We start from the raw sequence: 27,708 nt of genomic DNA, 5'->3' as shown, positions 1-27,708 counted from the left end.
GATGAAAATACCCTTGATTGTCCGATTTAATTTTTTATTATTATTATTATAATATGTGAAGTCAATATAGTCAATTACCTATATACCCATCTTTTTATAACGAAAATAATATCCCCAACAATGTGTAAAAATTAGATGACAAATTTGTCCCTAATGTTTGTAATGAATAACTGTTGAGGATTTGAAATTTTAAGATATGTGCAATAACCATTTTGTCCCTGTCAGCGTTGCAAACTAAGCTAAAATTATATTACATTAATTTTGTCAATTTTAACCCAATAAAGATCCAGATTGCAGAATCACAATGCATTTTACTCAATAGAAAGCAAACAAAATTTGGGATTCCGTACAAATCTCTTCAATAATGCACAGTTAAAACCAGCAGTTTAAAAAGGGGTAGAACAAAAAGTTGGCAGAAAAATATCATTGACACTGTCAGAATTTTGATTTAATATACATAGAGCAAAATGTGATCAGTAATATATACATAGAGAAAAATGCATTGAATACGAGCTGTCCTAGGTGACCAAGATGGTAAAACTGCTGCTTCCTGTGATGCAAAAAGTTGAGGATCTCCAAGGTGTGCTATGACCTGAAACAAAATTTTACAATAACCTTCAGCCAAATTAAAAACTAATCAATTCAATACAACAACTCAAAAAGACAGCCAAAAGAATTAGCAACTAATGCAGCAATAACAACCAACAGCCAAGAAAACAAGCAAAAAGATGGAGCTCTATTGATATTCAGTAAACAACCAATAATGATGAACAAATTAGCTAGGAATTAGTTCAACACAATAACCAAAATAGACAGCCAAAAGCATAACAAAAACAATGCCTACAAGTAGTCTGCTCTCTCCATCACTTTTTATTTTCTCCAACTCTCTCTATAACCAACAAACATCTTGTGACAATCTCAATTAAAAACCAATCAATATCACACCCAAACGCAACACAACTTCATTAATGTCAATCCAGTAGTAGAAGCTACATATTACAATCCTCCCAGCTAGGGCATAGATGCAAATCCAAACCTATCAAACAGATTTCCTTTGAGGTGAAGGGTCAAACTTAGGTTGGATGAAAGATTACTGAACTGAGGTTGCAAGAAACATCCCCTCCCCAACGCCAGACTTTCCTTTCCTCTTATCTTACTGGCTATTGAAATGGATGTGACAAAACCTTGTCCAGAAGGATCGAGATACCATGCATTCTATGGCCTCCATTGTTGAGTAAATAATTTTAGGCTTAGATCCTTTAAAAAGCAATGGTCTTCCATTAAGATTAGTCTTAAATGATTCATGTTGCTTCTTGGTTTAGGTTCTCTTCCATCTGCAGCAAGGGAGTTAAATTTAATGGCTATGAATTATGACAATTAGTTTGTTTTGTGTTAACGGGGCAGCAGGTTCAGAGTTTAATATCTTAGGGTTGTTAGTGGCTATTTCATCCAAGATAGTAGCTGCCATTTGAAAACAAGGGGAATAGATTAAATGAGGGAAATAGAAACACCCTAGTTCAACAATCTTCTAACTGATATTGTGATAATCAATTTAGGGCTATACTTCCACATGAATTGTTGGAATATACTTGGTGTCAATCAAAATCTTTCTGGCTATCTCAATTTAAATTTTTTCTCTAAACTGCAAGATTTTGATTATTATTGGTCAAATTAATATTTTCACTTAACTTTTAACTGTGTCATTTTTACATTTTGTACTTGTTCTAACCTAATCTTCTTTGGGAATTTTGCTACATTCATACTACCATTTATTTGATACTTTCTCAATCATTTCTATAATGAACTAAACTTGGCCTGAGAACTTTTTGCATGTGGAATACCCTACTCTGTATTTTATTAATTTGGTTGCAATTATTCATCTGGACATTGATGAAATGCATTTAGGTAAGATGAATGATAAAAGTTATAAGCTATTTTCTTTGAACTTGGGATTAATGGATTAGTAGAAATTGGTTTTTCTCATCATACACCAACTGACAACTATAGAGCGATAATGGATAGATGGTCTAATAACTGCCTTGATAAATTGAAATTGTAATATTACAAATTGCTCGTGGGAACTAATTTTACATTTGTGTTCGTTTCAGTCAATGATTCTTGGCTTGCCAATGGGGATCCAACTGAAGCAAGAACCAAGATGTTGATGGATAATTGTTGAGGTTGACATAACTGGTCTGTAAGTGCAAAAAAATTTCTATTGTAAATGTGTAAGAAGCTGGTAGGAGGCTGTTCTTCCCTTGTTGTACACATATTTAGTCACATATTTGGTGCCATAATGAAAAATATCCCCATTTTTGGAAACCTGAAATATTTAGCAACCCAAGTATGAGATCGATGCACCATATAGTAATAACGCCAACTTCCTATCATCTGTTGGCAGCAGCTACAAAATCTCTAGCCAGATTAAGCTGAATTTGAGTTAAAAGCTTCATGTGTACAAAATCCTTGCAGTGGTCCTGATATGCCACTACTACATGTATGCTATTGTGTCAGTTTTCCAAATCCTTTTAACATATCGTATTAGACCAATACAAATGTTTGATTATTTTCTTTTATGTTATTATCATGATTGATGGGGCTATTAAATGATGTGACTTCCTTATATAGTCAATTAAAGATTATATTATTTATCAGTTTACATTTGAAAACTTCATTATCTGGGAAGCCCTTGGATCCAAGAAAGGTTGTAGGATACTATCAATTAGCCTGCAGCAAAAAGTAGCTCTCAAAAATAAATATCAAATAAACACGGAGACAAGAATGCCGATCAAATTAAGTATTGATCCATTGTTGTTTTGCTTGTGCTTGGGCAAAAAATCTGAGGCTTTTTTGTGAATTTATCATACGTATGACTCTGTTTTCTTGAATGATTAACTTCTTATTAATATACCATAGTTGAGTGCTCATATGATGTGTTCTAAAATGATCTGTAACATGACATTTCTAGGCTCAATTTTGAAATCATTGACAGGAAAAGAACCTGGTTGTACTTGTCGAAGGTGCCGAAATTGCTTGCAAAGGTCTTTGTAGAGCTTGAAAAAATTCTCAAAAGATCAAAGAGTGTTGTGTGTTGTTACCTGACTAGTATATTATATCCACTCGCCTCCATCTGCATTTAATTCGCATCCGAGTTGCTGTTTTTGTTTTAGTTTAGTACGTCTTGTCGCATCGTTGTCATTGTCTAAAGTCCTCCAGAGCTTCGACAAATGCTTTGTTTTTCTGAAATTTTGCTTCGCTCAATTGCTATACTACATTATTTTCTTGCTAAAAACTGCCAAATTGTTTTAGACATGCTGCATTTTCTAAAATATTGATGGATTTGTGATAAGTATGACCTGTTTTCTAAAATATTTCACTTCATAGACATCTTTCGCAGCCCTATCTTCTTAGATAACTCAAAAGTTGAGTAGCAACATTCTACTTTTATGGAAAAAGATCATTGCATGCCGTTGTTTTACATATATTTTTTATGTTGTTTCACTGTCTTGTGTTTGGGATTATTTGTAAAGTTTTATTTTTTTTTCAGCTTTAATTTTTTATGAACTTTCAATTTAATTATCTAGAATTATATTTTAGGAATAGTGATGGTGGGGGTATATAGTATAAGGTAATGAAATGTTATCTCTTTTATTATATCAAAAATGGAAAGAATGGCATTTATGAAATTTATGGGGTTTCATAAATAAAAGTAATTTTGAAATGATGCGTCTAAAGAAATGGAGATTATTTAGTCAATTAATAGGATGTCAATTGCTCCACTCTTGTAGAGCAATTTCAACATTACCATTGTAATGCCCAATATCAGAACAGAAGTGTTGTAGCCTTGTAGGTCTTATTCTAACTTGATGCAAGTTATGTTCGGCCCATGTGTTGTGTCTGGCTGGTTTTACCCTTTCATTTCAACTTCATAGAGAATTAGGGTGAGTTTGGAGTTGTAATTTCTCTAATAAGCACTTATTTTATAAGCTATTTATGATCTCAAATGTCTTTGGTAACCACAATTTAAAAGTGATTATAACAGAAGTTGATTATTGAATATTCTATTTCATTAAATGATTCCAAAGGTAGATTTTTGTATCTTTTATAATTCAAAAGTTGCTTTTGAAAAGTCTATTAAAAAAAAGCTTCATATATGTAAAAAAAAAAAAAAAAAGTTAAATAAATAATTTAATAATTTATTCATAAATTTAAAATTATTCAAATGGTAGTAGGTTGACAGTCAATAGTGGTCAACATCAATCAACAATATCTATTTTAATAATATATCTTAATAATAATAAATCATATTTTGCTCTTTTTACAGTCAAAGGTAGTTACTCGTAAAGATAAAAGTAAAAAGCATGTTGGCGCTAAAGAGGATTCAACTGTTACTATGAATGGTTGTAATAAAAGTCTCTAAAGCAACAAAGGGGTGATTCTTCTACCAGACCTGGTCTGATTTTGAGAAGGAGGAGTATCCCTCATGGTGTTTGTGTGGCTGGCGAGTGAGCCTCATGCTTGGCTGTGGTTATTGCTTGTGTTGGGTTGGCTGGGTGGTTATTTTGGGTGTTGGGCTGGAGAAGGTGCAAGCAGGTGGAGGGGTTGAGGGTTGCTTTAAGATGGAGTAATCCGCTTTGGGAGGCTGGCTACTTTCCTACTGCGGTGGGTGCTTTGATCAAGAATTTCTTCAAATAGTCATAGTACAATATAAATTCTTTAATTATTAAACATCATGGGAAGCCATAGCAAAAGCATTAAACTGTTCACTAGATGTACTACTTTTCTATGGGATATAAGACATTTGGCATTACCAAATCTAAAATTTAAACATTGAAAAGGAAGAACAAGAAAAAGAATACAAAAAATAAAAGACAGAAACACAAGAACTCAACATCTAAAGGGCCTAAAGGGCCTAACTCATCACTAAATCTAAAACTTTACTACCCTTAAACTTCCTTTCTCTCTAACCCTTTTTTCAGTTGTCTCACTACAGTCCTCTTCTCTTCTCTTCTACTAGCTAAAATATTGGTTGCCTACTGCTTCTAATTCCACCATTCCATCCCTGTACAAAATCAAATGAACGAAGAAATGAAATAACAGTAAGCAAATAGCACATTAAGCCCAGAAAAACAGCCAAAAGTAGAGGAGAAATATTCCAAACTAGGAATATTGTTCTCCGCGTTAGCCTATACCTCAAATGTATTCCAATGCAAGGTTGTTACTCATTAGAAATCAGGTCCTGGGAATTGTGGTGGTGCCATCGGATTCGGATGTTGCTACTAGGTTCAGAGATGGCCTATGTTTTAGCTGTCAGGTGACGGTTGTTGATGAGGAGAATGGGCGAGATCGATCTGGTAGCCCTCCTTTGAGAAATGTCAGAGATGATGGCGGAGGAATGCCAAAATTGGGGTTGGGTAAGTTTGAGGAAGATGAAGAAAGGACTAAGTCCTACTATCTTAGATCCAAGTCAGGGAAAGCTTGAAATTTTTGGGCTGGGGCATGTTATTCTTCGTGGGCTGGGCAAAAAGGTGGATCATGGGCTTGCAAAGGGGCCCTTTGTTGCTAAGGAGCTCTTCAAAGTCTTTGGATGTGGGTGGAGACTCATTGGCTGGAAGGTGATGAAACCCGTCAATGTGTTTTAAAGATGGCATGGTGATTGGTTCTAGGCAAAAAGGATTGTCTCTGGCAGGGGGTTAATAAATCTGGTTCTCCTCCAATGCTATCCGTCGAGCACACTTGCCTTTCTCTGGAGATTGTCAAGAATCGCTCATGGGCAAATGTTTCTTTGATTATTTGATTATAGGATGAGAGATAAATCTGAAACTATTTATTTCTTGATGCAAAAATAAAAAATAAAATAAGAATTTAATATCAGAAGAAAAGATTCTTGAAGGCTTTCAATGAAACACTTTACAAAAATACGCTTTTTTGGAGATAAATAGAAAAAGGAGATTTATTTGAATATTTTCAAATTTCAAAAAACATTACAACAGCAATATTATCTGATCTGATCTTCTGCAACGTTATACTTCTTCAAATCTCTCCAATTCCTCTCTCTCTCTTAACCCTAACAAAGCTCTCTAATTCCTCTCGCTCTCAAATCTCTCCCAGCCACTGTAAAGGTTCTCAATAAGGAGCGCCACAGTGAATGGCTTGCATGTCTTTCTCTCTCTCTTTCGTTTCATTGTAACGTGGTTTTTTCAATTAACTAATTAATTTTTTTTCGCAGACGGAAGCTGTTGGAAGAACAATGGTCAGCCTTGTGATGGGAATGTGACTTTAGATGTTACTCGTTACAGTGAGATGATTATAAATCCTGAAGTAGGATATTCTTGGTGCAAATCTGATGGTCGGAAAGATGTGGAAAACTTCCCATATAATGCTCATCATGTTTACTGTTCTCCAGGAAATGCTGAGTGAGTATCCTGAGGAGCCATTCAATCTCTGTGATGCGTTTAGCAATCCTCAACCTCAGGAATCCTGCAGATTCTACCACACCCGGTTTGGGGCGACTACGGATGCCCAACGAAGAGGGGACCTGGGAGCTTGATGTTGGAAGATTATCTCATCACTTTACGTCTATCAGGATCCTGGTACAGAACCTGTAAAGAGGCATTGGCCATCAATAGACTTGTTGACCGAAATTTATGTTAGTAGTCAGGATCAAGTTACAGAATGGACGGTTAGTGATTTTGATATTTTAATACCGAAAGAATGAATATTTAGAGTTTCTTTGTTTTGGAAGTTTTTTTTAGGTTGTTAAACATTCTATAGCCACAAGTTAATAGTGATAATATTGTTATGATCTTCTCTAGAATTTTAGTCTTCAGAAATGATGATAAAAGATGAAGAAATTGTTTTTTCTTTTTCTTTTTTCTTTTTTTTAATAGATTGGATGTCTTAAATGATAGGTGTTGACATAAATTTTTATATTATGTTTTAGTTTTAAAAAATTGCAAATCCACCCAATATCAAATAAACTAAAATGAAAATCGACTCAATACACCCCCAATTCCTAAATCAAACTATAAACAAACCCTAACCCCATAAATCTCTCCCCGATTGAGTCTATTCATCGCCGTTTTCCGATTGCCGTTTTCCCTCTCCTCCGACGAATCGTGCTTCGACTTCTTCTCCTCACTCTCGTCTCACTGTCTCAGATGCTCAACCTCTCAATATCAGGTAAGATTTACTTTACAGCCTCTCAAAGTCTCAATCTCACTCTCACTCTCAGTCTCAACCTCTGAGTGTCAGTCTCGACCTCTTAGTCTAACTCTCATCAGTGTGGTAGTTCATAGGAAAAGTGGGAGATTGATTCGTTTTAAGTGGTTCTAGGGTAAACGAGCTAGGTAGCTTGCTTCTTCTTTAAGTTGAATATGGACTTTCAAGTAGTATTTCAGATGGGAGTACAAACAAGTAAGTAAATTATCTAGCCGATTAACTACTATCTAAGACATTCAGGGGCTATGTAACTGTTGTTATAACACTTTTCTTAATCCGATACGGATGTCGAAAAGTGAAGATTGGTTCTGTACCAGGTCATGGTGAGACGAGAATCACAGCTGAAGCCGTATTATTTTTGAGTCGTGAGTCTCTTCTTCCTTTCACTCAGTCATTCCCATGTCAGTCTTAGTTTTAGACTTTTACTTTATACATGTTTGTTGTTTGTTACTGAATAAGTTGTCATTGTGTAGGAAGCCACTGTTAAAAGCTCCTCCAGGACTCCCTCTGAAAAGGGCTGATCAAGAACTCAAGATTCGTTAGAGGCACAAGCACAACCAAGGGTGAGCATTCAGTAAAACTTAATGATTTTATTGTTTGTTGTTTTTAGCTCCAATTGATTATGAAGATTGTGGATTTTGAAATGAGTTAAGATTATGAATCTGTAAAAGAGAGTCTTGTATGTTATTTGTATGTTGATCAAATAAAATTAGATTTGGAATTTCTGTGATCGATGTGTGCTGTGCTGTGTGCCTTCATGAACTTTTATTTTTTAATTTTTTTTTTCCTTTAGCTTGGTGTTTAGGTTCTGATCGATCTGTGCACCTTTATAAACTTTTGCCTTGGCTAACTTTGTGATTTGGCATATGCAATTTCTCTCCAATCTCCACTACTTTCTTTTTAAATGTTTGTGTAATTTCCATATGTCCAAACATAATTATTTTTTATGACATTAAACCAATCACTAATGTATACGTTTTTGATTTAATGTTATTGAAATGTCTTAGTTTCTTCATTTATAGAATAATATCGTTGTCACTAATGTTGTTTGATAATCAATTTAGTGTTTATGTGACGAATTTTTGTACTTATATTTCCAATACCAATAGCGTTATATTTCTTTCATTATAGGTATAGATTCCTCATCTGGTTCTCGTGCCATGTTGGATGAACACTTGGTTGAGGTTCATATTGAGACCACAAACACAAACCGCACAACTAATAGGAATGAAGCTAAAACTAAAACTCGTGGTAGTAGCCCGCCCAATGAAAATGATGCTAATCCATTCCACAGAAAGAAAAGACCTAAGACATCTGCGACCTGGAATGAATTTACAGAGGTGGTTCTACTCGACAGCACAAAAAAGGCAGAATGCAACCATTGTAAAGCCAAACTGACCATTAATACTACCCGAAACACTACTCAGTTTTCTAGACATTTGAATGTGTGTTCGCGGCGAATGGTTGCCATGAGACAATAACAACAAATTAATTTTCCACCATCAGATTCTAGTATGGGGCAAACTTAGATGTCAACTCTAATAGGTGGTAAGTTTGATATGGTAGTTATGAGGGAATTGGTTTCACATTGGGTGCTTATGCATGAGCACCCATCCACAATTGTGGAGGAAAAGGGTTTAAGCAGATTGCTAAAGTATGCGACGCCTTGCTAGGAAAGGATATCACGTATTACTAGTAGAAATGATTGTGTGAAGGTATATGATATGGAAAAAGGAAGTTGAAGAATCTGCTGAAGAGTGTCGATAAAATAAGTTTGACGACTGATTTGTGGAATTCAGGCAACCAGAAGATTGAATACATGGTTCTAATGGGGCATTGGATAGATCCTAGTTGGAGGTTGAACAAGCGTGTGCTTAGTTTTGTTCATTTACCTTCTCCTTGGGGTGGGATTCAAATTGCTGATTGTATATTCAAGTGTTTAAGGAAATGGGGAATTGAAAACAAGGTCTTCATGATCTCAGTTGATAACACCTCAAGTAATGATGTGGCAATAAGGGTTATGAGGGAAAACTTTTCCATAACTAAAAAGCTAGCTTGTGGAGGTAAACTGTTTCACGTTAGGTGTTTTGCGCATATATTAAATATAATGGTGCAAGGTGGTCTTCCTCAGACTAGGCACGTCACTCAGAAGGTCCGTGATAGTGTGTCGTACATCAACCAATCAAAGAGTAGGCTTACCATTTTTTCAAAGATTGTACAACACTTGCAGTTGGCATACCAGAAGCTAATCATTGATTGTAAAACGAGGTGGAACTCAACTTATGAGATGTTGTTAGTTAATTGAAGTTCAAAATGGTGTTTTCAAGGTACTACAAAAGAGATCCGAATTATCATTCTTGTCCCAACTTAGAAGACTGGGACAAAGTTGAGAAAGTTTGTCAGATTTTGAAAGTTTTTAGTGATGCCACAAATATTATTTATGGGAGTGACTATCCTACATCAAATAAGTTTCTGGCTGAGGTTTGTAGGGTGAGAATATTGTTGGATAGACATGCAAATGATGAGGATGATTTTGTTCAGAACATGATAAGGTTGATGAAAGCCAAGTTTGATAAATATTGGGAAGAGTGTAATTTGTTGATGGCTATTGCTATGGTATTGGACCCTAGGTGCAAAATGAGAGTGATTGAAAGTGCTTTCCCCAAGATATTTGGTCCTCAGGAATCCTGAATGCATGTTGCAAGAGTTATGGAGGCCTTATATGAGCTGTATAGGGAATATGTGGTTGATAGGCAATCTTCTATTGCCAATCGCAATGCTAATGTAGGGGTTAGTGGTGGGCCTAGCAACAGTGGGGTGTCTATGGGAGATGACTCTTCTAGTTGGTCGGTATTACTGAGTTTAGTAGACACAAGTGATACGGGTGCATCGAAAAAATCAGATTTGGATTGTTATCTGGATGAGGGATGCTACAAATATCAAGAAGCTCATGATGCTTTTGATGCTGTAGCTTGGTGGAAATGGAACAGTTCAAAGTATCCTATATTATCTAAGATAGCTCGTGATGTACTAGCCATTCCTATCACCACGGTGGCATCAGAGGCTAGTTTTAGTGCTGGGAGTAGAGTCATTGACACTTATATCGAGCTTTATTGTCTCCTGAAATAGTCCAAGTGCTACTATATGCGGGTGATTGATGCCGCAATCTTAACGGATTGAAGAAGAAGAGCAAAGTAAGTTCATTTATTAAATTAATAGAATTTATATTCCTCTTTTATTTGTAATTGACTTTATTTTACTCTCAACTTAAACTTTTTTATCCTTTTCTATATGTATTTTAGAGGGATATTCAACCAATGGAGATTACGCTTCCTATCCCTTCAGCTGAAGTGATTCAGTAGATGTTTGATCCTCCAACAGTCCAAACAGTCCAACTTTTGATATATTGGTAGGAATATATATATGTTTTATTGTTTGGAAAATAAAAATTAGCATTAATCAAGGGTTAGGGTGACTTTGGTGGACAGCCTTACTTACCTTACCTAATGTTGCTTACGGTTTGGTAAGGTTATAAATTGTGGACTAAGATGAACTGATAAAAGCATTAATATAGAGTTGGGAATTGGGGACTTGGGGTGACTTTGGTGGATAGCCTTGCTTATACGAAATTAGTATAAGTAATTTCTTTTTTTGGTGGACTTGGGTGACTTTGGTGGACAACCCCAAAGGTTTTTAGTGATTCTTTTTTTTTTTTTTTTTTTTTCTGTTTATACAAAATTAGTATGCTGTTTATGGAGAGTGGGGTTCAGCTTTGTTGGTTTTTGAGGATGTTAAAGTTTGTAGGTTATGTTGTGGTTTGGCAGTTTGCATTTTTCAGGCAACTTAGTGTCTTCATCATCATGTCATTTGTTTATTATGTTGGGTTGCAATATCTAGTCTTCATCATCATGTCATTTGTTTATTATGTTGGGTTGCAATATCTAGATGCAATTGCTTTATCCTTGTAATAATTACATCATTGGTTAAGTTCTCATTTTCATTGGATAATATTTAGATGCAATTATAATGCATGCTTTATAGAGTAACTATTTTTAAGTTACATTAGGCAGTATCATGAATATTTCTAAGTTACATTAGGTAGTATCACGCTTTATCCTTGTAATATTTACACCATTTTTAACTCATGTTGTTTTTTCTCAATTTTTGAAGGTATCTAGATTCCAGACACAACCTCAGACTCAAAGTGCACGTTTGTTGTAACTGTTAGGAAACGATCTAACTCATGGTAGCGAAAAACAAAAATTTTAGAGCATAGATCGTTCCCATTAAAGCCAAGATCAAGGCATAGATTATAAAATTTATATGTTAAATCAAAATTTGTAGTAATATGAATGATCAGAGTAAAGTATAGAGTTAATACGCATGTTTGGAGGCTCTTTCAAACTTGTCTTTGACTGGGTTCACTACCGATCCAAGAGCAGAATCGAACCAACGGTAATCTGCACAAAGATAACCTGAAGAGCTAAAGAGGGATTTGCTAGATCCTCTTTAGCTTCAAGAACCAAATTCAAGAATCAAAGGAACTTTGATTCAATGAAGCAAGGTGGCGTGAGATAGGGAGAGGCTGTGTGTTTTCTTTTCTTTCAATGAAAAGGATTGAATGAATTTCTATTCACTTATCAAATTCACAAAAACCTTGCACTTATATAGTGCTCGTAAAACCCTATTCCATTAAGGAATAGACTTGGGCTTCAACCCAAACAACCCCCATATCCAAACACTCCTAATAATGATATTTTAATTATAATTATTATTATTTCCAATTAAACTCAATTAATGTATTTATAGAAATACATTAACATTTAATAATGATAATAATCTATTTAAATATATGTGTACATATATTTAAATATAATCTCACTTATTTAATTTTAATATCAAATTAAATATAGGCAACAACCTCAGTAAATTTAATTGCACTGTGAGACTACCAAAATATCATTTCACCCTAAAAGATGAAAATGCCCTTTACACAAACTGATTCTTAAATTATCTTCTATGTGTGTGACTCGTAGGCTCCTTATCCTACCGGCAGTGTGTAGTATTGCGATTAATACCAATTAATCATCTCACTACACACAGACTAAGATTGGCCCCTAGCAAGACATCATAGCCACCTGATAGATTTGGATTCAACGAAGTAGCTACCTATCAACGATATGGTTACTATACAATCAAATCTTTTCATCATTTGTTATCTCATCGAAACTAGGGCATAGAAATAGTGTCAACCTCAGTTTACTCTCGATATATTTGTATTCAGTTACTAGACCAATAACCGGAATAATGAATTGGATTGAGAAAAACCTCAATCTCATTGTGATCACATATTTATTGTCATTGTCATTAACTGAATTGTGCCGTGAGATAACTTCTCACATACCCAAGAGTGATGAATCCTCTATCAATCCACCATAGTCTTGATATACTCCTCGATGCAGTCAATCACTACCATATTGACAGTTCTGAATAGAACTGCGTTGGGCTAGTGTCAAACTACACCGATCGGTGCACAAGGTGCTTCGATGATCTCAAGTCTAAGGATCGCATACACCACCATTCGTTAGAAGATTTGTTCCATAGACACTAGGGTTACCATCTATATGGAATCCTTTGGTGGGTCAGTCTAGTAAACTTGCCTACAACAAGCACCTATGTGTTGCATCAGGTTGTCACCCAACAACCTTGACAAGTGAGATTTGTCACTGCCTTTCGACAGGGTTGTTCAACACTATGATAGCCTTACCGTATTATCTGTGCCTTTGGTCAGAATAATACTGGGGCTACAGACGTTTCTAGAACGGCTACCATATGTGTTCATATGGTTCTCATTATCAAGATTTGAAACATTTGATACCCTCATCACGGTTCTACCATTCTAAGGACAGATATCAATACATGCAACTATGGTTTACATGATATAGTAGATAATGTCTTTTATTGATTAATAAACATTATTAAAAAGAGTCAATTCCATAATAATTGATTGGCTCTAGGGCACCTACTCCAACAATCTCCCACTTGCACTATAGCTAATCATTCATGCACTCAACATCGAATGACCCAAGTGCCTATCATGCTTCTACTACAACAAAAACTTCAACAGTGGGTTAGTAGGTACTCTGCAAATCTGCACATTCCCTTTCTAATTGATCTCTTAGATCAGATTGAATCAACTAAGTATGTGTTTGGATTACTAGTGAGATTGTGATTCCTCAGCCACAACAATGGCTCAATTGTTATCGTAGTAGAACTTTACTAGATCAGCAATGCTTGGAATCACATCAAGTTTAGTAATGAACTTCTTGATCCAAACCACCTACACGGCTGCATTAAATAATGTGATATACTTAGGATCAATTGTAGAATCTGTTACAGTACTCTGATTCGAGCTCTTCCAACTCACTGCAACTCCATTGAGACAAAATATACAATCCCAAATTGCGAACTATAATCATCTTTATCCGTTTGAAAATAGCATCACTGTATCCTCTTACAATGAGCTCATCTTCCCCTCCATAATCCAAGAACATATTCTTAAGCCTTTTTCAAGTACTTAAGGATTTCCATTGACACGCATCCAGTATCACTCACTTGGATCTGATTGATATCTTCTACAAGTGCTGAATGCACATAAGACATCAATCTAAGTACATAACATATTGCTCACTTTGATCCTATTGATATCTTCTACAAGTGCTTAATGCACATAAGATATCAGTCCGAGCATGCAATCACAGCATCGCTCACTTGGATTCGATTGATATCCACTACAAGTGCTTGATGCACATTAGATATCAATCTGAGCATACAATATAACATTGCTCACTTGAATCTGATTGATATCCATTATAAGTGTTTGATGCACATTAGACATCAATCTGAGCACACAAGATAGATCCACTTGCTGAAGCATGTGGGATCCTCTTCATTCTATCTCTCTCATTGTGTGGTTAAGGACAGATATCCTTAGAGAGATAGACACCATATGCCATCAGAAGAAATCTCTTCTTGGATTCTTCTATACTGAATATGTTCAGTATCTTGTCTATGTACTCTGACTTAGGTTAAACAACCTACCCGATCTATCATGATAGATCTTCATTCCGAGAATGTAGGATGTTTCTCCTAAGTCTTTGGATAACCAAGTCTTTATCAATTGCAAGTTCGGTATATCATTCATGATCAGAAGTATGACATCGACATGCAACACTAGGAATGCCACTATACTCCCACTTACCTTCTTGTAAACATAGGCCTCATCTTCGTTCTTGATAAAATCGAATTCTTTTATGGCTTCTTCAAAACGAATGTTCCAGCTCCTTGAAGCTTGCTTGAGTCCATATATAAACCTGAGTCCATATATAAACCTCTGCAACTTACATATCTTATTAGCCTTTCCATCAAGAACGAAACCATTGGATCATGTCATATACAAATCTTCTTCAAGGTTTCCATTCAAGAAAACAGCTATGACATTCATTTGTCAAATTTCACAGTCATAATATGCAGCAATCGTAAGCATAATCCAGATGGATTTAACCATGGCAACCGACAAAAGGTTTCTTCATAGTCAATACCATGAATTTGTTTGAAACCTTTGGTAACCAGTCGTGCTATATATGTATGCACCTTGCCATCCACGTTAGTCTTCTTCTTGAAGACCCATTTACACCCTATGGGTTTTACCCCTTTAGGTGAATCCACCAAAAACCATGACTGGTTCTGGTACATGGAGTCCATCTCAGATTTTATGGTTTTAAACCATTTAACAGAATCTGGATCCGATACAGCTCCATCATAGGTTCTGGGTTTATTGTCTTGATAGACCAGTATGTCACCATGTTGAGTAACGAGAAAACCATATCTCTTGGGCTCACGACATACTCTCTCAGATCTACTTAGCTCCTGTGTTACCTAAGGTGGTTCATTTTGATCCACAAATTGCAGAGTAACCTCCTTGCGATGTTCAACCACCTCTTGTGGCATATCTTCCCGTCCTTCATCTAATGTATCTTGTGGTACTAGAACTTTATCGAGTTCTACTTTTCTCTCACTAGTACTTCTTAGAAAAATTTCTTTTCCAGGAAGACATCGGTACGAGCAACAAAAATTTACGTTGTTCAAGATGGTAGAAATAGTATCCTTTGGTCTTCTCAGGATACCCCATAAATATACATATGCAGGATTTCGGGTCTAGCTTATTCGAAGTCAATTTCTTACCATAAGCTTTGCAAACCCAAATCCTTAGATAAGACATGTTGGGCCTTCGCCCACTCCATTGATCATATGGAGTCTTATCTACATACTTTGATGGCACATGGTTTGGTACGTGAGTCGGAGTCTCTAGGGCACAACCCTAGAATCATGTGGGTAAATTATAAAAACTCATTAAGGATCTAACCGTATCAAGTAAAGTCCTAATCCCCTCTTTCAGATACACCATTGTGCTAGGGTGTACACGGAGATGTGAGTTTTAATACTATCCTACATTCTTTCAGGAATGTTTAGCTCAACTTGCCACAGTTGGCATAGTTGTTATTTTGAGATTATTCATATTGTCTATCTTAAGAACATATTATTATGAAATAATTCCATAAAGAATATTATTTACACTCAAGGACAATAATTCATTAGTAAAGTAATATTCTCATTTGTCCTAAGTGGACACAGAAATATAATTTCTACAAACTGAAGAAAAATCATAATAATCTACAAGTTCCAAGAAACAATCTCGTAGGCAAGATCAGACGATAAGATCCTACAACAAATGCAGTACCACGTGCTTCATTTCCAATTGGTAGGTCTACCTCTCCCTCGACAAGCAATCTACTCTACCGTAGTTCCTGCACATCAAAACAAATGTGAGTACCACATCTTGTGTCAATGACCCAAGATGTTGAGGGAGAAGTTAATCTCAAGAACATACCTGACGAAGAAGTAACATTCTTCTTCCTTTTTGCTAGGAAGGCCTTGTAATGCTTCCTCCAGTGGTTGGGATTCCCACAGTGAGGACAAACATTCTTCCTTTCTGCAATAGTTCTTTCCAATGACTTCTAAGCCCTTTTCTTTTCACTTGAGCTGGCTTCAACCAACGTCAACGTTTCTAACATTTCCATGCTTGACTCAGTAGCCTTAACATATCCAGAAGCTCGGAAAGGGTATTCTTCTTATCATCCTAAATGAAGTCATAGACAAATTGAGAGTAAAAATCTGGCAAAGACTGTAATATTAGGTTTACGCTAAACCTTCATTAAGTCTACATCCCAAAATCTCAAGCCTGTTCATATACTCGGTCAGCTTGAGTATATGATCGTCAATTTTGGTACCCTCTTCCATCCTACATCTAAATAACGACCCAGAGACCGTATGCTTCTCATTTCTTTGAAGAAAATGAAGAAGAGAAGCTAAGTCCATTTTCTAGCACTGTTGTCGCAGTAATGGTGTCATTGATGCAAGCACAATGTATCTAGTCATTTCTGCTTTTACATCATGTGTATGCTTTACATATACATACCCAATCTCATGGATAGTACTATCAGTAGATTCTGGTGACAAAGTTTGCTCAATGGTGTATAATCTATCGCTTGACTGAAGTATATTGTTTATACTTCTATACCAGTCAACGAAATTCTCACCATTCCATTTCTCTCCCAGTTCGATGATTTGTTGTAGTGATGTTGGGATCATTTTGCTCAATTTGAAGTGAATCTACAAGTGTAGAATAAGTAACCGTTATTACAATGTTTATTATTATTTTTTAATAAAGCCTTTTATTAAACAATCGCTCCCACTATTTTCCTCAAGTCAATAGCCCTCACCATTAACTCGGAAAAAGCCTGTTGGCTTTCCTAGTGGACCGAGATCCCATCTAGCCCATTTCAAACCTTTGTTTTGCCGAACAAGCCAAAATGGGCTGATTAGGTAGGCTAACAAACTTAATACACATCAGTTGATAGCTCCTACTATCAGCCTCAAATGTGAAGCAAACCAATAAGCCAATCACACAATTCAATGGCCTAGCCATTGTCCTCAAGTGTGATTCTCAATATCAGTAGAGTGGACACTACATGTTGCCACGTACACATAACAAGTTTACTTCTCTACTATGCATATGACGTGTTTATCAACCTTCGCTTTGGCGAACAAGAAAAACTGTCATTTTAAGTCGACTATCACCATTAAAGAAAACTCCAATGAAATTTAACCTCCCACTGGTAGAAGTGTACCCTTCGCTTTAGCGAACAAGATTCCGACGAACAATAGTTTGATTAAACCCATGGTGATGGAAGGCATACATATGACTTAATATACTTTAATTGAGGGTTTTCATTTTATGTCTCACCAGTTTTATTATCTTTGTTAGAATGACATCATTTGGCATGTTATTGAACATTCAACCTTAGTATGCATTCTAAGCAAAAATGTAAACGTGCCGGTACATGGCCTAGCTAAAACCGATTTCCTCGAGCCTAGAGGAATCGATGGGTCACCTAAGGGTCCTGTAATAAACATCTTGAGTCTTCAAGTATGATTGCCTCGTCCTTGCTCAATCTTCAAGTACATTACAAAATACATCATTCTAAATTTACAATGAAATTAATCTTAAACTAATTTTACATCAATAAATTTAGAAACCTCAATTTACATTCGAGGGGAATGAGATGAGAAGAGAATGTACATAGAGAAAGGGAAGAAAGGCAAGACACGCAGGCCCTATTTTAAAATTTACAATCATACATACCCAAAAATAATTTAAAACATTCACCATAGGTTTAAGGCTCATGTATCGGACACCATACAATATTCAAACAAGTACATTGCATACATTCAAAAACAATCAATTTTGCCTGACAATTTGCAGATCTACATTTGGTCCAAAAATGTTGAAACTTCCTGCGCACTTGAAAGTACACTCGCTGCGACGATGGATTATATTGTGCGGTGTGTGTTGATTTTTGTTGCGTACATGCACCACGTGCAATTGCCGTGGCTATGGGTTATATCACCATAGCGAGCACTGATTATCGTCAGCATGCACCTTAGACTACGATTGCTGCGGCGATGATTTATATCGCCGCGACGAGCACTAATATTCAAACAGCGATCACGCTAAGGACGATCGCCACGGTAATAGGTTATATCATCGCGGGGAGCGTTGATTTACAATCAGCTAGTACGCCAAACAACAATCGTCGCGGTGATTAAAGCCAAGATCAAGGCACAGATTATACAGTTTATATGTTAAATCAAAATCTACAGTAATATGAATGATCAGAGTAAATTATAGAGTTCATACGGATGTTTGGAGGCTCCTTCAAACTTGTCTTTGACTGGATTCACTACTGATCCAAGAGCATGACAAACCAGTGGTAATACACACAAAGATAACCCGAAGAGCTAAAGAGGGATTTGCTAGATCCTCTTTAGCTTCAAGAACCAAATTCAAGAATCAAAGGAACTTTGATTCAATGAAGCAAGGTGGCGTGAGATAGGGAGAGGACTGTGTGTTTTCTTTTCTTTCAATGAAAAGGCTTGAATGAATTTCTATTCACTTATCAAATTCACAAAAACCTTGCACTTATATAGTGCTCCTAAAACCTTATTCCATTAAGGAATAGGCTTAAGTTTCAACCCAAACAGCCCCTTATATCCAAACACTCCTAATCATGATATTTTAATTATAATTATTATTATTTCCAATTAAACTCAATTAATATATTTATAGAAATACATTAACATTTAATAATAATAATAATCCATTTAAATGTATGTGTACATATATTTAAATATAATCTCACTTATTTAATTTTAATATCAAATTAAATATAGGCAACAACCTCAGCAAATTTAATTGCACTGTGAGATTACCAAAATACCCTTTCGCCCTAAAAGACGAAAACGCCCCTCGCACAAACTGATTCTTAAATTATCTTCTATGTGTGTCACCCGTAGGCTCCTTATCCTACCGGCAGTGTGTAGTATTGTGATTAATACCAATTAATCGTCTCACTACACACAGACCAAGATCGGCCCCTAGCAAGGCATCATGGCCACCCAATAGATTCGGATTCAGCGAAGCAGCTACCTGTCAACGATATGGTTACCGTACAATCAAATCCTTTCATCATTTGTTATCTCATCGAGACTGGGATATAGAAATAGTGTCAACCTCAGTTTACTCTCGATATATTTGTATTCAGTTACTAGACCAATGACCGGAATAATGAATTGGATTGAGAAAAACCTCAATCCCATTGTGATCACATATTTATTGTCATTGTCATTAACTGAATTGTGTCGTGAGATAACTTCTCCCATACTCAAGAGTGATGAATCCTCTATCAATCCACCATAGTCTTGATATACTTCTCGATGCAGCCAATCACTACCATATTGACAGCTCTGAATAGAACTGCGTTGGGCTAGTGTCAAACTACACCGATCGGTGCACAAGGTGCTTCGATGATCTCAAGTCTAAGGATCGCATACACCACCATTCGTTAGAGGATTTGTTCCATAGACACTAGGGTTACCATCTATATGGAATCGTTTGGTGGGTCAGTCTAGTAAACTTGTCTACAACAAGCACCTATGTGTTGCATCAGGTTGTCACCCAACTGTTGGAGTAGATGCCCAAGAGCCAATCAATTATTGTAGAATTGACTCTTTGTAATAATGTTCATTGATCAATAAAAGATATTTTATACTATGTCGCGTAAATCATCATTGTATGTATTGATATATGTCCTTAGAATGGTATAACCGTGACAAGGGTATCAAGTGTTTCAAATCTTGATAGTGAGAACTCAATGAGCACATATGATGGCCATTCTAGAAACGTCCGTAGCCTCAGTATTATTCTGAAGTAAGGGCACAAATAATACGGTAAGGCTATCATAGTGTTGAACGACCATGTCGAAAGGCAGTGACTGATCTCACTTGTCAAGGTTGTTTGGTGACAACCTAGTGCAATACATGGGTGCTTACTGTAGGCAAGTTCTCTGAACTGACCCACCAAAGGATTCCATATGGATGGTAACCCTAGTGTCTATGGAACAAATCCTCTAATGAATGGTAGTGCATGTGATCCTTAGACTTGAGATCGTCAGAGCGCCTTGTGCACCAATTGGTGTAGTTTGACACTAGCCTAACGCAGTTTTATTCAAAGCTGTCAATATGATGGTGATTGGCTGCATCAAGGAGTGTATTAAGACTATGGTGGATAGACAGAGAATTCATCACTCTCGGGTACGGGAGAAGTTATCTCACAACGCAATTCAGTAAATAGCAATGACACTAAAACTGTGGCCATAGTGGAATTGAGTTATTGCTCTATCCAGTTTATAATATAGGTCATTGGTCCAGTAACTGAATACACAATATCGAGAGTAATCGAATGTTGACACTATTTCTATGCCTTGGTCTCGTCAAGATAACGGATGATGAAAGGATCGAATTGTACGGTAACCATATTGTTGACAGGTAGTTACTTTGCTGAATCCGAATCTATCGAGTGGTCATGATGCCTTGCTAGGGGTCAATCTTGGTCTATGTTTAGAGAGACGATTAATTGGTGTTAATCGCGATACTACACACTGCCGGTAAGATGAGGAGCCTATGGGTCACACACATAGAAGATAATTTAAGAGCCAGAAAGAAAGAAAGACGTTTTTGTCTTTTTAGGCGAAAGGGTATTTTGGTAATTTCACAGTGCAATTAAATTTGCTGAGGTCGTGGCTTTATTTAATTTGTTAGAAAAAAAAAAATTAGTGAGATTACGCTTAAATATGTGTTCGTATTCATTTAAATAAGTTATCATTATTGTTAAATGTTAATATATTAAATATATATACTAATTGATTTTAATTGAGATAATGATAAACTAAAATTAAAATATATAATTGGGAGTGTTTGGAAACAAGGGGTGTTTGGGTTGGAGCCCAAGCCTATTCCATAAGGGAATATGGCAATTAAACTTTTACTATATAAGTAAAAGTTTAATTGAGAGAAAGTTAGAAGTTTTTCATTTCATTCTTTTCATTGAAAAGAGAAAAACCACAGCCCCAAAACACTCTCTAACGTCATATTGGTTTTTGCCTAAAATCAGAATTCCTTTGTTTTCTTTTCTTGTTTCTTAAGACTAAAGAGGATCTAGCAAATCTCTCTTTAATTCCTTGCGATTATCTTCGTATGGACTACATCTGTTTGATCCTACACTTGGGTCGGTAGCAAAATACGTTCAGAGACAAAGTTGGAGGAGCCTCCAAACGTGCGTATGATTTCTTAAACTCTAAACTAATTTTCTGCAGATTCTTATTTTGATATAAACAGTAAATTTGTGCCCTGATCTTGGTTCTATGGAACGATCCGTGTTGTTAAATATCTTTTGTTTTCCGCTGCGTTAATGGATCGGTTCCTAACACTAACAACCTTGACAAGTGAGATCTGTCACTGACTCACTGCCTTTCGACAGGATCGTTTAACACTATGATAGTCTTAATTTATTATCTGTGCCCTTGGTCAGAATGGTACTATGGCTATGGACATTTCTAGAATGGCTACCATATGTGCTCATAGGGTTCTCACTATCAAGATTTGAAACCCTTGATACCCTCGTCATGGTTCTACCATTCTAAGGACATATATCAATACATACAACTATGGTTTACATGATATAGTAGATAATGCCTTTTATTGAATAATAAACATTATTACAAATAGTCAATTCCACAATAATTGATTGGCTCTAGGGCACCTACTCCAACAATAACAACTTACAAGATGAACATTTTGCTGCCATATTCCAAGCTTCCAACAACTCACAGTTGTGTTTGCCAATATATGGTGTTATGCTTTTTGTACATGAATTTGTGGGATCTTTTATGTCACGCCTTAATTTTTTAGTATTGTTCTTCTTGAATCTTGATATTAAACTTATGATATCATCATATCAGTATACTTAAACTTATTATGTCATGTTTTGCAATGTAAATATGTAATTATCTTTCAATTTCATGTAATTCGTATTTAATTGTTTTTTTTTTTTTTTTTTTTTTTGTTCAGTCGAGCTCGAATTTGAGCTACAACTCGATTTTGCACTCGGCTAAAATCAAGCTTGCTCGAATTCGAGCTAACTTGAGCTCGATTAATCGAGCTCGAGTTCAATTCGAGCTTCAAACAGTATCACGAGTTCGAGTTTGATTTGGTTTTCTAGGCTCGATATGGCTCGAGCTGTTGCAATAGTAATCGAGCTAGCTCGAGCTCATTGAATGTAATCGAGCTCGACTCGATTAGGGAAAAATTGGCTTGGCTCGGCTCGGCCGATTACACCCCTATTTGTGTTGCCTGTGGGTCTTTTGAGGTAGTAATTCTCAATATTTTCTGACTTTCTGGCCTTTTCTTTTTTTTTCTTTTTTTTTTTTTTTTTTGCTTTATTGTTGATTTTTAACATTCATTGTGGTTCTTTGTTCATCTTTTATGCTCTTTATGAAAAAATTGTATTCAGTTTTGTGATAGATTGGTTTGTTTGCAAGGCATGTGGGATTTGGCGCTAGATACTGATCTATTAATAGAGCTGCCAAAAGAATACACTTTTAAAACTGCTATTGCAGATTTGATTGTATGTTGTTGGATGCAATTGAAATAATTGAAGAAGTTTTGGCTTTTTGGTTTATCTTTTTAGTTTATGTAGTCGCTTATTCTCTACTGCTTATTTACCAGGATAATTCCTTGCAAGCCATATGGACCAATCGTGAAAATGATAAGAGATTAATTAGGTATGACATTTGTATGATGATCACATTTTTGCTTTGCTGCCTATTATATTTACTTTTATGTGTTTGTTTTGTAGATGCTTAATTTTCATGCTGTTTACTGCATATTCCTATTTTTCCAATTCTTTACAATGTGAAACCTCAAATCTAGTATCATCAACCTGGCCAGTGAACATGCAAATTAATTAGTTCATATGCGAATTGATGAATTCCATTATTTTTCAGAATACTTTTATTAACATTCACTTCATTGTAAACAGAAATAGTAAAGTTTGACCACAAAATAAATAAATAAATATAAACTAGTTTTCTTTAGAAAACAAAAATTATCATGTATCACAACATAAAAGTTCTTATGAAAATTATAATACAAATGATAACAAGAAAAAAAATCATTACTTAGTTTTTTAACTTCTCTATTACTTCTACTAACCAAAGCAAAAGAACTTTTCTTTTCCATTGTTTGGTTTTCATTACTTTTATTTACAAAATTACCAAAATAACTTTGATCAACATTTGTGATCATTCTCATCAAGATATTAATTCTGTCAATCAACGGTGGTCAACGTCAATCAATAATACCTATTTTAATAATATATCTTAATAATAATAAAATGCTCTTTTTACAATCAAAGGTAGTTACTCGTAAAGATAAAGGTCAAAAAACATGTTGGCGCTAAAGAAGATTCAACTGTTACCGTGAATGGCTGTAACATCACTAGTCAAAAGTCTTTAAAGCAGCAAAGGGATGATTCTTCTACCGGAGCTGGTCTAATTTTGAGGAGTATCCTCATGGTGTTTGTGTGGCTGGCGAGTGGGCCTCGTGCTTGGCTGTGGTTGTTGCTTGTGTTGGGTTGGCTGGGTGGTTATTTTGGGTGTTGGGCTGGAGAAGGTGCAAGTAGGTGGAGGGGTTTGAGGGTTGCTCTGAGATGGGGTAATCCGTTTTGGTAGGCTGGCTGCTTTCCTACTGCGGTGGGTGCTGTGTCTCCTGTTTCCTGCTGCGCTAGGTGCTTCGATCAAGAATTCATTTTCTTCAAATAGTCATAGTACAATATAAATTCTTTTATTATTATACATCATGGGAAGCCATAGCAAAAGCATTAAACTGTTCACTAGATGTACTACTTTTCTATGGAAGATAAGACATTTGGCATTACCAAATCTAAAACTTAAACATTGAAAGGAAGAACAAGAAAAAGAATACAAAAAATAAAAGAAGGAAACACAAGAACTCAACATCTAAAGGGCCTAACTCATCACTAAATCTAAAACTTTACTACCCTTAAACTTCCTCTCTCTAACCCTTTTTTTCAGTTGTCTCACTACAGTCCTCTTCTCTTCTCTTCTACTAGCTAAAATATTGGTTGTCTACTGCTTCTAATTCCACCATTCCATCACTGTAAAAAATCAAATGAACGAAAAAATGAAATAACAGTAAGCAAATAGCAAATTAAGCCCAGAAAAACAGCCGGAAGGAGAGGAGAAATATTCCAGACTCGGAATATTGCTCTCTGCGTCAGCTTATACCTCAAATGTATTCCAATGCAAGGTTGTTACTTATTAGAAATCAGCTCCTGGGAATTGGTTATCATTTTCTCAATCCCTCCCATTGCATGTTTTTCACCACCTTTGCTTCTCATTTCAAGAACCTTCTCATGGGAATTGGAGTGCAAGGATGGAACAAATGTTGGGCTGGCTCTAGGCCTGTATTCGGGGAAGAGCCTGCCTGATTTGTAACGAACACCACATGCATTGCAAAGGGTCTTCGGTCCCAACGGTCCTGCCCTCCATTGTGGTGTCCTTGTTATCTCACAATGCATGCATTTCCTAACTGCTTGAGTTGGTTGGTTTTTATTATTCTTGGTAGAATCTTGGAGAGTTGTAAATTTGATCTCTCTCTTCTTATACTCAGAGTTAAATTGCTTCGGTATATTGGCCACAAGGTGAGACTCAGCAAAATTCTCAGAATCAGAGGGGACCTTAGGGGCAACAAAGGGCTGCTGCGCCTCAGTGACTGAGGAAGTCGGTGAGATAAGTTGAACCGGAGGGCAAGTATTAAAAGTTGCAGGGCAAAGACGCTTGCTGCGAGCACGTCCTCCTCTTCCAGGGTCAAGCATTTCAGGGCTGCCCAACAATGACATGAACCATCTTGTTCATTTTTGCATGCACACTCACACAAATCATGCATTCACTTATAATAGTGAGTGAATAAATTAAGGGGCAATTAATACTTAAAGACTAACTTGATGAAATTATTTTTATGGTTTTAATGATTTAGAATAATGAAATTATATAGAATTTATAAGCAATTACAATAAAGTTAGATTTCACTTTGTAGTTCTTTAAAATTTATCAGAACATTCTTAGGCAGGATATTGATAAAGAAGACATTGCAAAGCATTAAACTGTTCATTTACAGTACTACTTTTCTATCTTTAATAATTCAAACTTTTTTCAAATTCCTAGTTTTAATTTGTTGAAGAAAACCCATAAAAAGATAAATAAACATTCATAATATTCTGTAACAAAAGGCCCTCAATATCAGCAAACATTGTCTAAATTCCAGTTCTAAGAAAAGAAATTAAAAATTGATAAGAACAGACATGTAGTCAATCTTTCCGCCCTCTCTCTAGTCTTGGATTAAAACTCCGCTCCTGTTTCTAAAAATGACCAACGATACCTTAAAGAATTCCCCTAAAGGAAGAAAAATAACATTTGATTTCTTCTACAATACTCATGATGGAGAGAACAGTCAACATTACCTTCAGTTTAAACACCAACTCTTACAATTTTTATGGTTCTACAATCTCACGCAACTTGATTGTATTACATGGAAAATAATCAAGTAAATGGCCATACCATATTTATAATAACTTCTTCAAAAATGTCTCCTTATGGGAGAAAACACATTTGGTCAAGGTCCATTACCATCCTACGATATAACATGTTCTGTAATTTTATAGCATCTTTGGATTTGCCCACATTGAGAAACAAGAGTTAAAAAACTCAAAGCACAGCTGAAAATGACTCAAAATTCAACCTTTATAGAGCTTCAGACACCATTAGATGTTACAAGTAAAAATATTTACATATAAAATCTTTGGCTGCAATCACCACAAGGCATAACGAAAATCTATCTCCAAACAGGACAAATAATTGATATAAACATGCCAAAACAAATTTTCTCTCAAGCATCTTAATCCCAATCATAACTAAAAGATCAAATAAAACGCTCCTGAAACACCACTAAGCCCAAACTTCAGGACTATTTAACACAACCAACTCCAAAACAAATACTATTAACACAAATCAAGAAGTAAACTTACTTGCCATTGATCCTTTCTATAACAGAAATAAGCCCTTGAGTGCCAAACTTCCCATCTCCATTCGCCACCATTGCCGAAAACATCTGCGTGCCCAATGCAGCACCAGGCAACACCACCACTCTCTCAACCTCGCTCTCCTCCACTACATCCACACCCATTCCCATGTCCTTCACCATATACTCTGCAAACCCACCTGGCCTAAAGTCCTTCTCAATCATTCTCTCCCCAAACAACTCCATCACCATTGACCCCGCCGCGCCTCCCCTCACTGATTCTCTCCACTTCCTCACATCCAATCCCGCCTTCTCTGCAAACACCAGTCCTTCACTCAGCCCCATCAAGTTCGCTCCCACCACAATTTGATTAGCAATTTTGCAGCTTTGCCCGCACCCCGCCTTGCCTATATACGTATGCTTCCCCATTACTTCAAACAATGGCGATAACCACTCCACAACCCCGCCATCACCCGCCGCAAAGATAGCTAATTTTCCATCTCTTGCGCCAATGTCACCCCCGGAAACTGGGGCATCCACAGCCCAACAATCTTTATCACGAGTGGCTTTAAAGATTTCTCGAGCAAGAGCAGGATGGCTACTAGTAGTATCAACGAGTACAGCACCAGGGTTTAGCCCGGAAAGAATACCGTTGTTCTCTAAGACAACGGATCGAACATCTTGTGGGTTTCCCACCATGGTGAAGACGACGTCGCTCGATCGAGCCACGTCGTGGAGGGAGTTCACGAGAGTGGCGCCTTTGGATTGGAGAGGAAGGGCTTTTGACGGGTTTCGAGCGAAGATGGTGAGGCAGTAGCCGGCGGAGAGAAGGCGAGAGGCCATGGCTGCGCCCATCGCGCCGATGCCGATCCAGCCGACGCGGGTCTTGGTGGGAGAAATGGGTTTTGGGTAGGGAGTTTCCATAGTGAGTTGATGAAGTTATCAAGTAGATTGAGGTTCTTGAGCTGCTGGTGAATCAAAAATTGAAGGAAATTGAGTGGAGAAGTTGAAGATGATTTACTTCAACCAAGGAAAGATTTTGAACCAGAAATTTTGTAAAGATGATAATAAATATTAGGTAAAGATTTGGAGAAATTGAAGTCAAAATGGTTCCTAATGAATCAAATCAGAAACTTGGAACCACACATTTGCATAATTATTTCTACAAAAGATTCCATTGAAGGTTTTTATATGTAAGATTAGTGAGTTCGTGGGTGAAATGAGGGGTGCTTTGTCATAATTCAATGTCTGCTGGAGTCTAAGTTGTGCATGTGTTTTGACAGAAAACCAGTGTGCCCCCCAAGGTTTCAGAAAGTTACACTTTTCTGGCAATTATGCCGATTTTAATCAAAAATGCGACCCACAATTTCT

The 27,708-nt window shown here is 36.3% G+C and overlaps 1 protein-coding gene across 2 annotated transcripts; it reads right to left on the bottom strand.

Annotated features, from left to right (window-relative positions):
* Positions 1–4,816: 4,816 nt before the first annotated feature.
* Positions 4,817–27,472, bottom strand: LOC116120901 (probable 3-hydroxyisobutyrate dehydrogenase-like 2, mitochondrial). Of its 2 annotated transcripts, none has more exons than XM_031406893.1 (3): positions 26,345–27,472; positions 24,546–25,142; positions 4,817–5,062 (listed from the first exon to the last, which is right to left on the bottom strand). In XM_031406893.1, the coding sequence occupies exons 1-2, from the start codon at positions 27,259–27,261 to the stop codon at positions 24,572–24,574; spliced, it is 1,488 nt and encodes a 495-aa protein (XP_031262753.1). In that variant the 5' UTR covers positions 27,262–27,472; the 3' UTR covers positions 4,817–5,062; positions 24,546–24,571. The 2 variants fall into 2 exon arrangements, with proteins under 2 accessions (XP_031262753.1, XP_031262745.1); XM_031406885.1 differs by lacking the exon at positions 4,817–5,062 and adding an exon at positions 24,277–24,415.
* Positions 27,473–27,708: the final 236 nt, after the last annotated feature.

This window comes from Pistacia vera, unplaced genomic scaffold (assembly GCF_008641045.1).
Source record: "Pistacia vera cultivar Batoury unplaced genomic scaffold, PisVer_v2 Contig1266, whole genome shotgun sequence".
NCBI lineage: Eukaryota > Viridiplantae > Streptophyta > Magnoliopsida > Sapindales > Anacardiaceae > Pistacia > Pistacia vera.
The sequence above is the reverse complement of the archived record's forward strand: the minus strand, read 5'-3'. Positions and strand labels throughout refer to the sequence as shown.

Excerpts from the sequence above, each read along its gene's own strand:
- LOC116120901 (XM_031406893.1), bottom strand. The coding sequence starts at position 27,261 with ATGGAAACTCCCTACCCAAAACCCATTTCTCCCACCAAGACCCGCGTC. Across the intron at positions 25,143-26,344 it reads ATAGAAAGGATCAATGGCAA|CCCTGAAATGCTTGACCCTG; the intron begins GTAAGTTTACTT and ends ATTGTTGGGCAG.